Genomic DNA, 17,121 nt, shown 5'->3' on the forward strand with positions numbered 1-17,121 from the left:
CCATGCGAGCAGCAGTTTAGACTTACAGCTCATTTTTTTTTTGTTCCGCTTTTTTTTTTTTTTTTTTTTTTTTTTCTAGGTTGCTTTAAAGAAAGCTAAGCTTCCACCTCGCTCTCACCACAACATGGGATTCAAACTACTCCCATGCAAGGAACTTCCCAGCCACTCTCTAAATAGAATGGCTTTATTAACGACGACGGCGACAATTCTTAGATTGAGAAATTAAAGTTCAACAAAGGACCTGTTTAAATTCAAGTTCAGACTAGTGTCACGATGCTTTTTTATTAATCTGTTCGTTTGTTTAACCAGTGCTGACTAGGATGGGGATACAGCCGAGTGTGGTAGGACAACTACGGATGAGGCCCTGGGTGAGAGAAAGAGAGGGAGACAGAGAGACAGAGAGAAACAGGGACACACAGAGAGAAACAAGGACAGAGACTGAGACAGAAAGACAGAGAGAAATGAAGAGGCAAGGAAGTGTAGGTTGGCCAGGAAGGAAAAGAAAGATCATTTTCCAGGTGAGACAGCTCATGCCTGTAATCTACCACTGGGAACACTGAAGCTGGAGGGAGTGTGGGGCCAACAATGGACATATATACATATATGTATATGTTCACGTAGATGTACACATACATGTATATATAGTCATATACATGTACACATGTATGTATATATTTATATAGATAGAATAGATGTGTATGTATATATTATATGTGTGCATATGTATATATGTGTATGTGTGTATATATATGCATATATGTGTGTGTGTACACAGACAGACAGACAGACTCTGGCTCCAGGCTAGTGTAGGTTCTGGGGAACGCAGGTGTTTATGAAAGCATCCTCATAGAGTGAGGTGGCCTGGCCTATGAGGCCAGGAATCTTGATCTGGGAGCCGGATGGAGGACTCAAGATCTCTGGGCTTCGCTTTTCTCATTTGAAAACCAAACAAATACACATATTATTAAGTGCTGTTTTCAGAAATAAGCTACTTTAAGATGGGGTGAGGGGATTTTCTAGCTCTCTTTATGCACTGAAATTGTTTAGAGGAGATGGGAGAGGGGTGGGCTGCCTGGGAACCACTGCTCTAGAACGTGAGTTCCCCACCCCACCCCAGCCCCTTCCCCGCAGCATCATTCCTTAGGTGTACACTCGCTGCTAAGTCACTTCTCCTTAGTGCGCAACTCCCCGTTCAAGGACAACTGATGGAGGAACAGGTGTTCTGTGCATGAACTCGTTTTGAAAAGCAGATTTATGTTGTTTTAATCGTGTGTCTGTGCGTGTGAGCACAGGGGCCCACAGAGGCCAGAGTGAACATCCCAGATGATTCAGCCTTCTGTAACTCCCTCTGGCCTCTAGGAGCATCTGCACTCACACACACACACACATGCCTACACACAGACACATGCCAATGACATGAAAATAATAACTCTTAGAGGTGTGGGAGATGTGTTAGACTTTCTGTATCTTGACAACGGTACACATTATTGAACACACTAACAAACTCAGTCTCCGATAATATATCGATCAGTGTCACACTGAAGAATTAAAGAACTCCCCTTTGCTGTCATCTGACCACCAGCGAACCCAGATTTGAATTCTCTTCCTTCAACTCCCTGTGTCTTCCACCATCCCCGTCTGCCTGTTGTATGAGTAAATCTGTGCCCGCCCGAAGGCTCGTGACTCTACATTTGTCCCTGTGTGTCTGTGTTCTGTTGTATCTGTGTGTGATCGTGAATGTCCTTCACAAAGGGCTCCACTCTGTCCTTATTGAACGGATCAGAAAGCATCACGAGGAAGGGATGAGGGAGACTCTTTAACAGATTGAGTTCCTGATTCCAACTGACCCCAATTGTCCGACATAACAGACACCCCTGTTTATCAAGCGATAGCCGTACGTCATGTTCATTGTTTACAGTGGATATTCATTTTTAAGACTGACTTATGCCTATTTGCTGTTTCCAGCAAATGATTATCAGGACACACGTGGGTCAGGGACACAGAGGAGTACAAAATTTAAGATTATAGCTAGGCACTAGCTTAGGGTATAAAAGCTGATTACATGGGAAATCTAAGACCGGCAAGGGTGGCTGTTACATTGTTCTCCTCAAAGCAGGTTAAACAAACAGGCTGAGTACACAGCAGCACAGCAGTCTCAAGTCTTACGTGACCTCAAAGGGTTGTTAACTCTGGCTGCGAGGTCCGGCAAAGGTTCCAGTCTCTTAGGACATGAGAAATAGTTTCACAACATTGAGAAATGTAGCCTCAGTGAGAAGCAAGAAGTTACAAAAGGGTAAGTAAACTAAGATGAATGAAGTCTACGGCTTATTCTGCTGTTTAAGGACAACAACAAAACACCGCCAACCAATTAGAAGAATGTAATAACAATACATGGAATTGCTAAGCAATAGGAAGGGATGTCTTAATGTTGAGTTTATTTGAACTGGATCATTTAGATAGGAGTTTTCTACCCAAGGGAAAAAATTCTGAATTCCAGTAATGTTTATTTTATATATTTAGACCCATGTCATCAGTATATAAGAGGCTAATCTCATACATGAAAGGGTTTTATTTTACCTGGGGGCTGGGAACATAGCTCCATGGTTGGGGATACAGCTCTATGGTGTGGAGTGTGTACTTCCCACATACACAGACCTGGAGGCCCAGTACTATGCAATGTTCATGTTTTAGCCCTGGGGTTTTAAGAGCCACACATGGCGATGTACTGGGGAGCACTGGGGGTATACAAACAAAACAAGGAGTCCCTGTCTTCAATAAGCTTAAGAGCACAGGCAGGCTGGGGATGTAGCTCAATGGTAGAGTGCGTGCCCTGCACTCATGAGGTCCTGGTTCCTTCCCTGGTAAAGACACACACACATACATACATACATATACACACACACACACACACACAGAGAGAGAGAGAGAGAGAGAGAGAGCATTAATTAAAGAATCATATCAGGATATAATTATGTACAACCTCGGGAAGGCATTGAGAACAAAAACTTAGCACTCTTTGAGGTTACACTATGAAGTCGTATCAGGATTTAGCTGTGAATGCTAATATGAGTGCTAACCTGACCTTGGCATCGAGAGAATGCCAAGGCAGCTGACAGAGCACCATTTCTGGGTATGCTGGAGAGGACGTTTCCAAGAGAGACTATTGTTTCAATCAGCGGGCTGAGGAGGGAAAGTTCGCCCTTACCCAAGTGGAGAGACACCATTCAATCAGCTGAGGGTGGACTGCACTCAGAAATACACTTATTTCTGAAGACTCTCTAGAAGTCTTGAGTGTTCATCCCTCATCGGTGAGTGGTTCTTGTCAAAATAAAACCACAAGTCTATCTACCACAGTTATAAAATATCCTCCTTTTACACGTGGCAGATGGGATCTGAGACCCATGAGAGCATCAAATTTTAAGTGTATTATTTCTTGCTGTGTATTTATGAAGGCCCGCGCCTAGGTTTCATTCATACAGTGAGCACAACTGGAGAGACACGAAAGACGCACGGCTTCATGGTTAGTGGGTTAAGAACAAGTGTAAGTTCAGGTGGCGAGTATCAATCAGATGGATGGTTGACAGACGTGCGGCGTGACAGGCTGGCACCAAGTGTGGTCTGCACGCCTGTGAGCCTAGCACTCTGGCAAGGAGACAGGAGGCTCTGCGGTTCAAGGCACTCTCAGCTCTATAGTGGACTCACACCAGTCTGGGCACCACGAGGCACTGTTTTGTGGGGGGGGGTGGGAAAATTCTACTTTCCTCTTTTAGAATATTTCTACTCTTTCATGATTTTCAAAAATTATTTGTTTTTATTTTATGTGTATATTTTGACGCCATGCATGTCTGTGTGCCCACATAAGTCTGAAGAGGACATCAGATCCTTTAAAACTGGAGTTCCAAATGGTTGTGGGCCACGCTGGGAACTGAAATGCTCTTAACCACTGAGCTGTCTCCCAACCCCCATATTTCCTTAATATAAAAATTAACAATTCTAAGGCTCATGGCCCTTTACAGTCTAGCTTGCTTCTAAACCACTAAGATAATACCAAAAATAACTTTCAAAGAGACTCAAAAGCTATAAAGGGAAAGAGCGAGAAGGCAAAGAGAGTCAGGAGCGAGCGGATAACATCTAATTGAACGATGATTTCTTCCTGGGTCGGCAAGAGGGAAACCAGATGTGCGTTCCTGCGCTGGGTCACCGTCCATCCATCCAGAGACTCTCAGGGTGAGCAGCACCCTGGAAAAGGGTCCCCACCCTCAGGTACCCACAAACCAAGAGAGTGGCAGGAGTCTGCATGAGAGACGGATGAGGACGGGAGGGTGAGATGGAACTGAGATTTCAGACAGAAGTGACTGGGGAGGAGAATGTCATTTGAGCAAAGGCACAGAGAAGCTTGCCCACCAGAAAGTGAAGGAAAGGTAACCTGGATGATGTTCTGAGGCTCCCGAAAGGCTCAGGACTCGGAGAACTGGGGTCCTCAGAAAGGATGGACGGCTATAGTGAAGAAAACACTAAGAGGGTGCACTTCAGTGGTGAAGAAGAGCGGGTGCAGTTCAGTGCTGGCCCACCATGTACAACACCGGGGATTCAACGCCCAAGTCCACAGAAATCAGGTGATGTATACTTGAGTTCCTGCACTTCAGAGGCAGAGGCAGGAGGATCAGGAGTTCAAGGTTACTGCTGTCTACGTGTGGAGTTCAAAGCCAGCCTGGAATGCTGGAGACCTGGTCTCGGTGTGGGCTGGTTGAACAACTGTTTTAGAAGAAGCATCCAAGGGAGCTATAGAGACTCCTTCCATTCCTTCCACCCACCTACTCAGGGAGGTGGGGAATGCTTCACTGCAGGGACAGAGGTGGCACCTGTGGGAAAACAACTGAAGAAGAGGTCTCGTCCTGAAGTTATGGTCAGCAAAACTCCCACAAGGCTAGCTTTGGTGGTTGGTGGTGGTGGCGGCGCATGCCTTTAATCCCAGCACTTGGGAGGCAGAGGCAAACGGATTTCTGAGTTCGAGGCCAGCCTGGTCTACAAAGTGAGTTCCAGAACAGCCAGGGCTATACAGAGAAACCCTGTCTCGGAAAGACAAAAAGAAAAGATAAAAACAAAACAAACAAACAAACACCAAAAAAACACCCCCCCCCACCACCACCACCACCACAACGGCCCTCACAGGCTCATATATCTGAATGCTCAGTAACAGGGACTGATACCATTTGAGGCAGATTAGGAGGTGTGGCCTTGTTGGGAGTCGGTGTTCCCTTATTGAAGGAGGTGTGTCACTATGGGTGTTGGCTTTGAGGGTTCAAAAGCCTATGCCAGACCCAGATTAGGATGTAGCTCTTACCTACTCCAGCACCACGCCTAGCAAGCCTGTTCCTCACCATGATGATAATGGACCAAGCCTCTGAAAGTATAAGCCAGCCCCAATTAAAGCTTTCTTTTATAAGAGTTGACATGGTCTCCACATGTCTCTCCACAGCAACAGAGCAGTGACTAAGACACTATCTGAAGCCCAAGTTGTCCCACATTCAGAATTCTGCAGGTCTTCTCACGAGACTCTAAATGGCCTCTAGAGGTGACCTGCCTTACTCCAGGGGTCCCATGGGAAGAGCAAGGCCCATGTACACAGTGACTATAGTAAGCAGTTTAGTGCCCCATTCTTAACAAGAGCTTGCTAAACTAAACCCATCAGGGCTGGAGAGATGGTTTAGCAGCTATGAGCACTGGCTGCTTTTGCAGAGGACCCAGGTTTTGGAGTTCCCCATGCCTACACGGTGGCTTGCAACCATCCATAACGCCAGTTCGAGGATCTAACACCCTTTTCTGGCCTCCACAGGTTCTAATCACATGCACACGTGCAGGCAAACTACTCGTGTACATAAAAATTGAATAAATAAATATTTTTTAAAATTATTTTGGAAAACGTGCCAGAACAACTAACATAAAAAAGCAACATAAAGATACAGTGCAACAAACTGATCATAAAATGCACATGTGTTTAATATTCTCAACAACAGGGTAAGTCAGAGCACTTGCGTTTGAAATGAGGATCCTGAAACAAAATCAGCTGGTGACTAGCCAGTATCTTTCCTTCCATCTCCTTTCTAGTCACTGACAATGGACACAATGAATAAGTGAGCTTGGAAAGGCCTGGGTCATTAGCCAAGATCGATCCATCTTCTCTTAGCAAAAATGATTGGGTTGCCTAGCATGCAGGCTGCGATTTCAATCACTGTCTGCCCTTCCCGAATCTTCCTCCGCAAGCAAAAATCAAATTAGAGGGAGAAAATCAAGCCCGGCTCTTCTGTGATGGCCTCTGTAGCCCTCTTTCATTTTCGCGTCTGGCCAGGGAATGAAAAGCCTGGTTTGATCATTTCACTGGCAGGTTAGGCTCCTTGCAGCATCTCTGCAGCTCTACCACCCTGACGGACTTGAGCCAGGTCAGCACCTGCCACGTGCCAAGTCCTGGATGTTGTCTGCTTAAACAAAGGCTGTGAGGCTCTCCTTTAAGAACCCAGCCATGTCGGTAGCTGCTTGCTCCTTCAAAGGGTAGAGAATCAACTTGCAAAGGGATGAAATCGCAAGGAAAGCACCTGAAGTTATCTATGTCTACACAATGTCATGAGATTAAAGCCTATGTGTCCTTATTATCTTAATGCTATGTCCAATCTATCTAGACCCAGACAGACAGAAAACCGAAGCAGCCTGGATATTAACCTGGATAAGGAGGAATTGCTTTGGTATACGGGAAGGTCATGGATAAAAAATCTAAAAGCTATGATGAAGATTGGGGGACTCTCTTGGTGTGTCAGGGAGGATAAGCAGCAATGCCTCTTCTTGCAAAGCATGCTGAGGGATAGCAACATCCATGCTACAATGGGACTGTCTTAGTCAGGGTTTCTAATCCTGAACAAACATCATGACCAAGAAGCAAGTTGGGGAGGAAAGGGTTTATTCGTCTTACACTTCCATACTGCTGTTCATCACCAAGGAAGTCAGGACTGGAACTCAAGCAGGTCAGAAAGCAGGAGCTGATGCAGAGGCCATGGAGGGATGCTCTTTACTGGCCTGCTTCTCCTGGCTTGCTCAGCCTGCTCTCTTATAGAACCAAGACTACCAGCCCAGGGATAGCACCACCCACAAGGGGCCTTTCCCCCTTGATCACTAATTGAGAAAATGCCTTACAGTTGGGATCTCATGGAGGCATTTCCTCAACTGAAGCTCCTTTCTCTGTGATAACTCCAGCTGTGTCAAGTTGACACGAAACTAGCCAGTACAGGGACTTTGAAGGATTTATTTATCTTTATCTTACATGTATGAGTGTTTGGCCCGGGTGTATGTCTGTGCACTCCACGTGTGGACCTAGTGCCGCCAGAGGCCAGAGAGGGCATCAGACTCTCTAGAACTGGAGTTACAGATGGTTGTGAGCTGCCATGTGGATGTTGGGAACCAGATGAGGTCCTCTGCAAGAGTAGCCAGTGCTCCTAACTGTCGAGCTATCCCGCCAGCCTCTCATAATGGACTTTATGCCACTGTAAAGTCTAATTTTGTAATCTCTTTTTTGTTTGTTTGTTTTTTTGAGACAAGGTTTCTCTATGTAGCCCTGGCTGTCCTGGAACTCACTTTGTAGACCAGGCTGGCCTCGAACTCTGCCTCCCAAGTGCTGGGATTAAAGGTGTGCGCCGCCACCACCACCCGGCATTGTAATCTCATTTTAAGATTGTGAAGCAGATCCCCCCCCCCGAAATTACCTGTTAGGTGAAAGAGTAAAAGAGTATTGAATGATTCTAAAGGAATTTTTCTGAAGCTCTGCCTTGAACAGCAGTACAGCGGCACTGTACCTTCTTAGACACGACAGTGCCTCTTAGGGTTAAATTCAATTAAAGTGCAAATTTCTGTGAAATATGTAAACCTCATTCTACCCTGCAGGGTGACAACAGGTTCCTGGCATCATGTAACCCACCCTCGAGAAGACACATAGCCAACCATGATATAAGGTAGTCATATATACATGCACATGTTCATGCATATTCATATATATATGTGCACATGCATATAAATACATATTGACACATGTTATGGGGAGATTACTATATGGCCCTTGCAGGCACATGGTATAGTAAAACACTTAACTTAGTGTAGAGAGCTACTATGTTGGAGGAAACAATGGAGAAGTTCAAAAGGGTTAGCAGACTGTCTAAAAAAAAAAAGACAATTAAAAAAAAGAGAGAGTTTGGAGCACTTTGAATGGAAAGGAAGACATACAAAGGCTGCAGCAAAGACCCCTGAGGTGGAGCAGGGAGACCTAGCACCAATCACAGGTCTGTGAGGCCCCTGGGATGACTGGAAAGGATGCTGAACTTATCAATCCTCAGAGAGGCCACCAGCGGCGCAGGAGGGTGACACATCGGTGTTGTAGACTGGGAAAAGCCAAGTGAGTGGAAGGAAACAATGGTGGGACAAGCCACTTCCTGAGGTTACACGCTCAGGCGGGCGCCCTCCAGAATGACACCAGGTTTTACCAACTGAAAGGGGTCACGGAGCTGACTTAAAGTTGTGGTCACGTTAGGTAACCCTCACATTAGGTAGACGTCAAGAATTTCAGAATTACAATTCTTTCGAGAATGTGGAATATTTGAGACTCGATAGGACCATGATTTATGAAACGATTACCAAGAGTTTTATGACACGGGTAGTGTTTTTAAATGTGTGGCGCAAGGAGAACTCTGCAGCCAGGCCACAGGACCCCGGTATTGGATACTCTATAAATCTCTCTTTGAAATGCTGCATAAGATTCATTTTCCCTTTTCTCACTATGTGCTGTTGTAGATGGCTCTTGTAGCTAGCTATTCGCTGTATCATTAAAAGAGCATTGAAGAAGAGAAACTAACATTTCGTAGATTCAGCATATTTATAATTAAAACTTATAGTTTCTAATGATGTCTGTAAGGCTTTATAATCCTTATGTCTTAAAACAAAACTCTAAGCCAAGCCTGGTGACACATGCCTTTGGTCCCAAAGCAGGTGGATCTCTGAATTTGAGGATGGCCTGGCCTATGTAGTGAGCTCTTGGACAGCCGAAGCTACATAGTGAGACACTGCCTCAAAAAAAACATACTTAAAACCAAAACCAGAAAAAAAAATTATATGATGCACATGCTATCAAAATATGTATGTGTTTGTATGCTGGTATAAGATTTTTTTTTAAAGATTTATTTATTTATTTATTTATTTATTTATTTATTTATTTATTTATTTATTTAATGTATGAGTACACTGTTGCTGTCTTCAAACACACCAGAAGAGGGCATCTGATCCTATTACAGATGGTTGTGAGCTACCATGTGGTTGCTGGGAATTGAACTCAGGACCTCTGGAAGAGCAGTCAGTGCTCTTACCCGCCGAGCCATCTCGTCGGCCTGGATTAACTTGATATGTAAAGAGTAACTCTGGAATTGTTGGAGCTGAATAGAGTGACGTGCATAGTTTTGGAACACACACCTAGGCTGGTTTTTGGAACTCCAGACCACATTGCCTCATTGATACTTTTACAGAGTAGCTTCCTCTACTTAATGACTAGAAAGGATCTCAGCTTAGCAATCAGGTTCATGTCTAAGAGCATTCAGAGCATGTGTGACGATGCCTTCTTCCACTTTCCTAGGGTGTTGGCTTCCCTCTCTGTACTCTGTGTGGGAAAACATAGCCGACTGGAGGAGCCTACAGGTCCCAAGGCCAACCTTATGCCTCAGTCCACCACTCATTGGCTTTGGTTTCAGATGAGCAATGGTTACTCCAAGTTCCACTTACCCCTAATCCAGTTGGGTAGGAGTACATGAGTTACTGTAGCCACAGGCTCCATCTTCATCACAGTGGTCCCCCAGCCCCTACAGCATCCCTGTGACACCTGGCATGTTCACTCCCTTCAAACCCAAAGGGCCACCTAAAATACCATCTCTACCCCCAGTGCCATCTGAACAAACTAACAGACCAGGCTGCCCTATCAACAAATCCAACAGCCTTGTTCTGTTTAACTCATACTGTCTGCATATTGGGGATGGTATTTCTCTTCGGCCCTTCGTTTCTTTTGAGATCACGTGTTCTCTCAGCTTTGAGAGCAGTGATGCCCACTTTTACACTTACTGTTGTCTCTTAGGAGAGCTCCCAAAGAATTCCCAGTCACCCATCAAACAACTCCCCATGGGCAGATTGCCAGTAAGTCTAGTTTAAAATGCCTAGATGGAAGAAAATGATTCAATTCTCCTAACTGCCGGGGGGGGGGGGGGGGGGGGGGTTCTGAGTGTGTTACCTGCCTATTCCCTAAAACACCAAACAATGGCAGCCTTTAGCTCTAACTCCAGAACTGCTCCTATTAAACACATGTCAAATGCTATAGGTGCTTTTACGGCGGCTTCTTCTACTTCTCAGGTCCTGGTTCACTCCAGCCTGAACCACATACAGCCCTGTCCGAGGGTACCTGGTCGCCATGCTGTTTCCCATCATCCAGGATCCAACCTAAACACTTAGTTTTGGTCATTCTCCTCATCACAGCCTCCGACCACACTCTCTTAAGTGTTTCTCGTGTGTTGTGAATGTAAAATGTGTAGCTTGGCTATGGGGGCATGTGTCCACAGCTCTGGCAGGATCTGGTGGAGTTCAGGATCATCTTTGGCTACAGAGCAAGCTCAAGACCAACCTGAACTCGACTTTGACTTAAAAAAAAAATTTTTTTTTTTTAAATAGGATGTTCACTAATTTAAGTTGGCTATCTATCATCTTTACGACAACCTGTAGAATAGTCCAGATTCTCTTCTATTTCCTGTGGTGTTTTATCTGGCCACATGATTTCCCCCACCCTGTGTAGACATTTCATTTCTCTTAGTGATCTCTAAAATTCCATCAAAGTGGATTCTGGAGCCACTGCGGCTGTCTGGATCAGCACTTTACAACAATGCTAGCCCTTAATGTGGTCAAGTACATTATTCCCTTTGGGAAATTCGTATTATAGCACCTAATGCAAAAGTGGGGGAAAAAATGAGATTTATGGATGGCTCTACTCACCAAGGGTTCAGCCATTACAACTTCAATTTTCTTTTCAGCTTGAACAGCAAATTCTGCAAAGAGACTCTTGATGACATATTCACCGGGCTTGACATCCGGGTCAATCGTGATGCTTGACATGATGGCGCTCTTTCTTCCCGGAGTGGAGTGGAAGGTGGAAGCGGCGGCAGCACAGAACTTATTCACTTTGCTGACTGGTGCTGAAGCTGGAAGTGAGAGAGACAGAAGAGCCCTGTGTTACTAACCGGCTCTGTGGGACCTGGACCTGCTCCTTCCACCTCAGCCGTTATCGCAGCTCAATCCCTCCTGGATCCCCCAGACTTGGTTGTCCTCCTTCACAGCCCCCTCTCACGCTTGCCATTCTGATGTCTACCTAGCACACCCTAGCACTACCTAGCACTCACTACCTAGCACTCACTACCCAGCACTACCTAGCACTCACTACCCAGCACTACCCAGCACATCTGCAGTGTAGCCCGGCATCACGTTTACTGCTAGGCAGTGGCGGCTATTTCTCCACTTTTCACTCATGAGGTTTCCAAAACATCAGGCATTCTCATCTGATTTCCTTTGGCCTAGGTGATTCCCATGTACCTAGAAACAGTGCCTGGCACACTTCAGGGGCATGACAAAATATTTACTGAACGACTAAATTCTAAAGCAGTGTGGTTCTCAAACTGTGGGGTCGTGACCTCTTTGGCAAGCTTCTATCTCCAAAAAAATATTTACTTCATGATTAAAGACAGCACTGAAATCACAGTTTTGAAGTAGCCAGTGAAAATAATTTTATGGTTGGGGGGGTCACTACGACCTGAGAAACTGTACTAAAGGGCCACAGCATTAGGAAGGTTGAGAACCACTGGTCCGGAGAAATGAAGGAAATACAAGAGATAAGTACAGAATACAAGAGATAAGTACAGCAGGATTGGGAACTGGAAGATGCTAGCTACCTTGAAAGGCGCACACGTGGAGGCTTCACTAAAGAAGCTACAGCTAGCTGCAGGCCTAAATGATGAAGAAGGGAGTGGAACACTCAAGACGCCAGGGTGGAGGGAGATATGAGAGGCACTTAGAACACAGATGGCCCTTTAGGACTCCATGAAGGACATTTAGTGGGGAGGGATGGAATCTGACTTGTCCTTATAAATCTCTCTGGCTTCTCTGGAGAGTGAATCTGAGGAACCCAACCACAGCACCAGGGATGCCAGTCCACGCAGCCAGTGAGATGGCTGGAGCTTGGGCTAAGAAGATGCTGAAAGTAGAGGCTCAGAGCCTCGTCCAGTTTTTGTGGTACTAAGGTGAGGAGCAGGAATCAGCAGTAATTTGCCGTGCCTTCTCTTAAGTCACCCAGAAGATGCTGTGACCGTCTGCTCCGATAGGGATGATGTGTGTCTGTCAAGTGGTGTGAATCCCGTCACGCGTGGTGGAAAGAGTGTTAACCTACATCACTCTCACCTATAACTCATCCAGTCATGCCTGTCTTCCCAGCCCGAGGCTTAACAAAGACTGTATTCTAACTCCAGCTTTCGTGACTTCTGCTGGCCTAGTGTACCACAGACTTGGAATCCAATGCCTGTGCTGCTTTCTAACCTGCTCTTTGGCTCCTGCCTTCTCTGCATAAGGAACTGTCTGTCACCTAGTTAACCCCAGCCCTGAAAAGCGGATGCAGAAAATGGGTTCTTAAACACTGAATGGCTGTGGGTGTCTGCGTCAGAACAGGACAGCAAATTTGTTTTAAAAGTACATAAATTTGAAACCTACATTGCATTTTTAGGTCAAAGAAAAGTCTACTCTAATAGCAGCACAGGCTTGCGTTCTAGTAATCCAAAGCCTGAGGTGCTTATGGTCACAAGTTCGAGATCAGCAGGGGTGAGAAAGTTATTGCTAAGTCAGCCTAGGCCACATGGTGGTGGTGGAGGTGGGGAGGGTGTCTCAAACCTTAAAATGCCTACTCTGTAAAACACAGTATGTAAATATACACACATTTGCAACAATAATCCAAAGATTATTACAAACTGCTAATATCAAACCTAACAAGTACCTTTTGTGAGCACCGAGTTAAAATGCGTTTTGTATTCTAGAATTAAAATTGTATCATAAACATAATCCGAGGCAAAAAATTCACAGTCCTTGGAACACAGCACACATTATCTCAAACAATGGCCTGCTTGTCTCCGATGTGTCACGACCCAACATTGTGTATTATTGAGAGGAGAATCTATTAACCAGCGTCACTGTGGACCAAGTCAGAGATCTTAAATTTTTAAAAATTAGTTTTGGCCCCTTATGAGCCAAAAAGACACAGCTCATCTCAAATGGCTCGCCCTTGCTGCCCTCTGCCCTCGCTGAAAGCCATCATGAATAAATGTGCCAAGGCAGAGGTTCTTAACCTGTGGGTCCCAAGCCCTTTGGCAAACCTCTAGCTGCAAAAAAAAAAAAAAAAAAAAGATTTGCATAACGGTTCATAACATTGAAATTACAGTTGTGAAGTAACAATAAAAAAAATAACTTTACTGTTTGGGGTCAGCACAGCACGAGGAAGTGTATTAAAGGGTCACAGTGTTAGGAAGGGTGTGGACCACGGCTCTAAGGTTTCATGACTGCACAGTGAAAGACATTTGTCAAGGAAGTCAAGGTTCCAGGGAAAACTTCATTTCTAACTTAAAACCTCAAACGTTCACCAACACCAACTGTTTATGATTAAATAAGTTCAGACAGTATTTCAATTTATCTTTTACTTATTATTTATTATTCTGTTGTACTTATTACTACAAAAATGGAAGGGAAAAAAGCACCTTCCTGCTGAAAGTTCAGGCTATCAAACATCCCAGTAACAGAGAGTTAGAAGAGAACTTATTTTTTATATATATATAGCCCTGTTAACAGCACGAGCAACTGAAATGATATGATTCAGAAATACCAAATGGCATGAGCAAAACGTACAAACCACAATATCAGATTTAAGACAACAACAAGAAGAACAGATACAGGAAACTAAACTCAAACTCAGAAGAGTGCTTGGAGCATGTTAAACAGAGAACGGAGCACTTTCAAAGCCAACCCAAACCACAAATGAAATTAATTAGAAAACTACCAATACCTTCCCAAAGAAAACAGAGGATAAACAACAAGGATGGAGAGAGAATAAATAGATAGATAGATAGATAGATAGATAGATAGATAAATAGATAGATAGATAGATAGATAGATAGATAGATAAAGAGCCCAATCAGCACAAAAAATACTCACTTTTACCAGGTTTCTGATAATAAGTAAGAACTGGACAACATTTGTCATCTGTCAAAGGGCTAGGAGAACCAGGCTGAGCAAGCCGCGGGGAGCAAGCCAGTAAGCTGAGCTCCTCTTGGCTTCTCCATCCCTCTCTGGCCCCCAGCCCCCTGCTGGGCTTGGCTTTCTACCCTGACTTCTCCCAGAGAGGGACAGTTAACTGGAAGTGTCAGTGAACTTGAACCGTTTACCTACCCTGATGAGGCTTTTTGGTCATGGTGTTTTCTCACACCAACAGAAACCCTAACCAAGATGCTCAGTGACACTTGACCGCTTGAATTAAATATTTTATAAAGTCAAATAGGAGGATTGTGTTTTCCTAGTATTTAAAGCTTTAATCATGTCTGTGTATGTCTCTGTGTGTGAGTGTGTGTGTGCCTGTGAGTACAGTGCCCACGGAGCCCCTAAGAGGGTGCAGGATTCTCTGGAGCTGGAGTTGCAGGTGGTTGGGAGCCACCCAATGTGGGTGGTGGGAATTGAACTCATATCCTCTAGAAGAGCAGAGTGAAGGAATAAAATAAAGGTTAGAGTGTAAGTCTTACAACATGGTCCAGGCGTTGAATTTCAAACAGAAAAGTCCAAAGTCACATTAAACACTCTTTAGCTATAACCCCACTGACCATGAATAGCTGGCTATGTTAGGATGAAGCAACAACTGAATAGTTTTCATTTCGTTCGGCATTTCTGTTTTCACTTAAGCTCCACATAAAATGTTAAATTACTGGTATCTTTTTATATAGTTTACTCTCTATAGCACGGTGCTGATATATTACATACAATAAAGCAGCTGTCCTATTAATAAAACACCTGTCCCGTGATAAATTCAAATTCAGTCAGAGGCAAATGATAAGTAGGAAGAGACATAACCCTGGACCCGGTGTGTCTCTGGGCTCATTAGAACAATGGACTTCAGGGGAATTTGCATGCATGGCTCAATAGGCAAAACACTTGTTGCTCTAACATGGGGACCAGACTTCAGTCCCCAGCATGCATGTAAAAGCATGCTTCACCCATGTGATAGCATGGACCTGTGATGCCAGGACTGTGGCAGGGGATGCGTTAGAGACGGGTGGATGCCTAGCAGCTCACTGCCAGCCAGCCTCACTGAAACCAGTCATTTCCAGGTTCAGCAAGAGAATCTTTCATAAAAATAAGCTGGGAGGTAATTAAGGAAGACATCTGACCTCTGTCATGTAAGTGCAGAGTAGATGTGGATGCCCAGTGTGGGTGCCTCCACCCGCCCTCCCATTCAAGAGCAGCTTGGCTGGCTTCGTTTTGGTGACTGTGAGCAAGCTGTTGCTGTAAACGGTGAGCAGGGTGTGGTGTGGACATGTGGTTTAGTCCCTGCAGGTGAAAACCATAAATGACAATGATGAGTGTCACTGTTGTAAGAAACTACCTAAAGGCTATCCTCCCAAGCCATTGCCCCGTCTTAACATTGACCTCTGGCCTTTACACACACATGTATGCACTCATGCACATGTGTGCATGCATACAAATACACATATTCTCTCTCTCCCTCTCCCCCTCCCCCCTCTCTCCTTTGTAGGCATAGGCTAATATAACTCAGATATATCCACTACACATAAGAAGCTTATGTGGTACAGAAATGCAATGGCACCATAGAGTTGCTTACTATTATACTGACTGATGCTTACACCATATAGCAATGTTTAGATGACACTTAAGAAAGAAAGGGCCTTAGAACAATTATTAAAAAACCAAGAGGAGGAGGAGGATGGGGGGAGGGGAAGAGGAGGAGAAGGAAGAGGAAGAGGAAAAAGAAAAAAAGAACAAAAAGAAGTAAAGAAGAAGACGAATGATGACTCAACGACTTCCATAATCAAAGCAAACCTAGGCCAGAGGGTTATTTCATGGACACCAATGAAGTAATCCTAAAAGTTTATACAGCAAGAAGAATATCTCAGAAAGAGCCAGAACAATATGGAAGGAGAATGAATGAAGCCCAGGGGCAGACACTACCTGGTTTCAGGACTTATTATAAATCTCCAGTAATCAAGGCATTGTGTTATTGGCAAAGGAACAGACAAACAGATCAATGGGACAGAACAGACAGCCCAGAAATAGACCCACACAAATACAGTCAACTGATCTTTGACAAGGGAGCAAAGGAAAGGCAACGAGAAGAAAGACTTTTCAACAAATGCGGCTGGAACAACTAGACACCCACATGTTTAAGGGGGCAAAAAAAAGCAAAAGAAGTTTAACAGAACTTTTAACTTCCATAAAGACTCACTGAAAATGGAACACAGAGACCCAAACATAAAATTCAAAAACTGTAAGTCCCCTGGAACATAGGAGAAAACCTAGGTGATCTTGAATTCAGTTGGGGCTTGCTACATACACACCAAAATCAAGACAGGTGAATGGAAAGAAAAATTATTAAGCAATACAAAAATCAATGATAAGGATGAAAAGGCTATCCCCAAGGAAGGAAAAAAAATCTAATAACGGATTTGTATGCAAAAATACATAAATGACAACATAAGAAAAACAACCCAACTTAAAAACAGGCACTGTACAGAGAAAACAGAGATGGAGTGTGAAAGACCCTCACCCCAGTTAAGTGCTTGGGAACTGCCAAGGATGCACACCACTGGAGTGGTGGGGCTCCCAAGCAGACCACTGGTGAAGAAGGAAGAGAGACAAACAGAGAGATACATGACCATCACTCGCTGCTAGCAGGAATACAAGACATGGCAATGGCTTGGGAGGTGGCTTGGTAGTTTCTTAAATAGGTGATATCCATCATTG

General features: G+C 44.4%; 1 protein-coding gene across 12 annotated transcripts in view; it reads right to left on the bottom strand.

Annotated features, from left to right (window-relative positions):
• Positions 1 to 17,121, bottom strand: part of Fryl (FRY like transcription coactivator) — a 233,474-nt gene that overhangs the window by 113,448 nt on the left and 102,905 nt on the right. For all 12 annotated transcript variants that reach the window (XM_021161844.2, XM_029477618.1, XM_029477617.1 and 9 more), the window contains one exon: positions 11,059 to 11,264. In XM_021161844.2, coding sequence (XP_021017503.1) covers positions 11,059 to 11,178 — 120 coding nt within the window. In that variant the 5' untranslated portion in view covers positions 11,179 to 11,264. The remainder of the gene's footprint in view (positions 1 to 11,058; positions 11,265 to 17,121) is intronic.

This window comes from Mus caroli, chromosome 5 (assembly GCF_900094665.2).
Source record: "Mus caroli chromosome 5, CAROLI_EIJ_v1.1, whole genome shotgun sequence".
Lineage (NCBI taxonomy): Eukaryota > Metazoa > Chordata > Mammalia > Rodentia > Muridae > Mus > Mus caroli.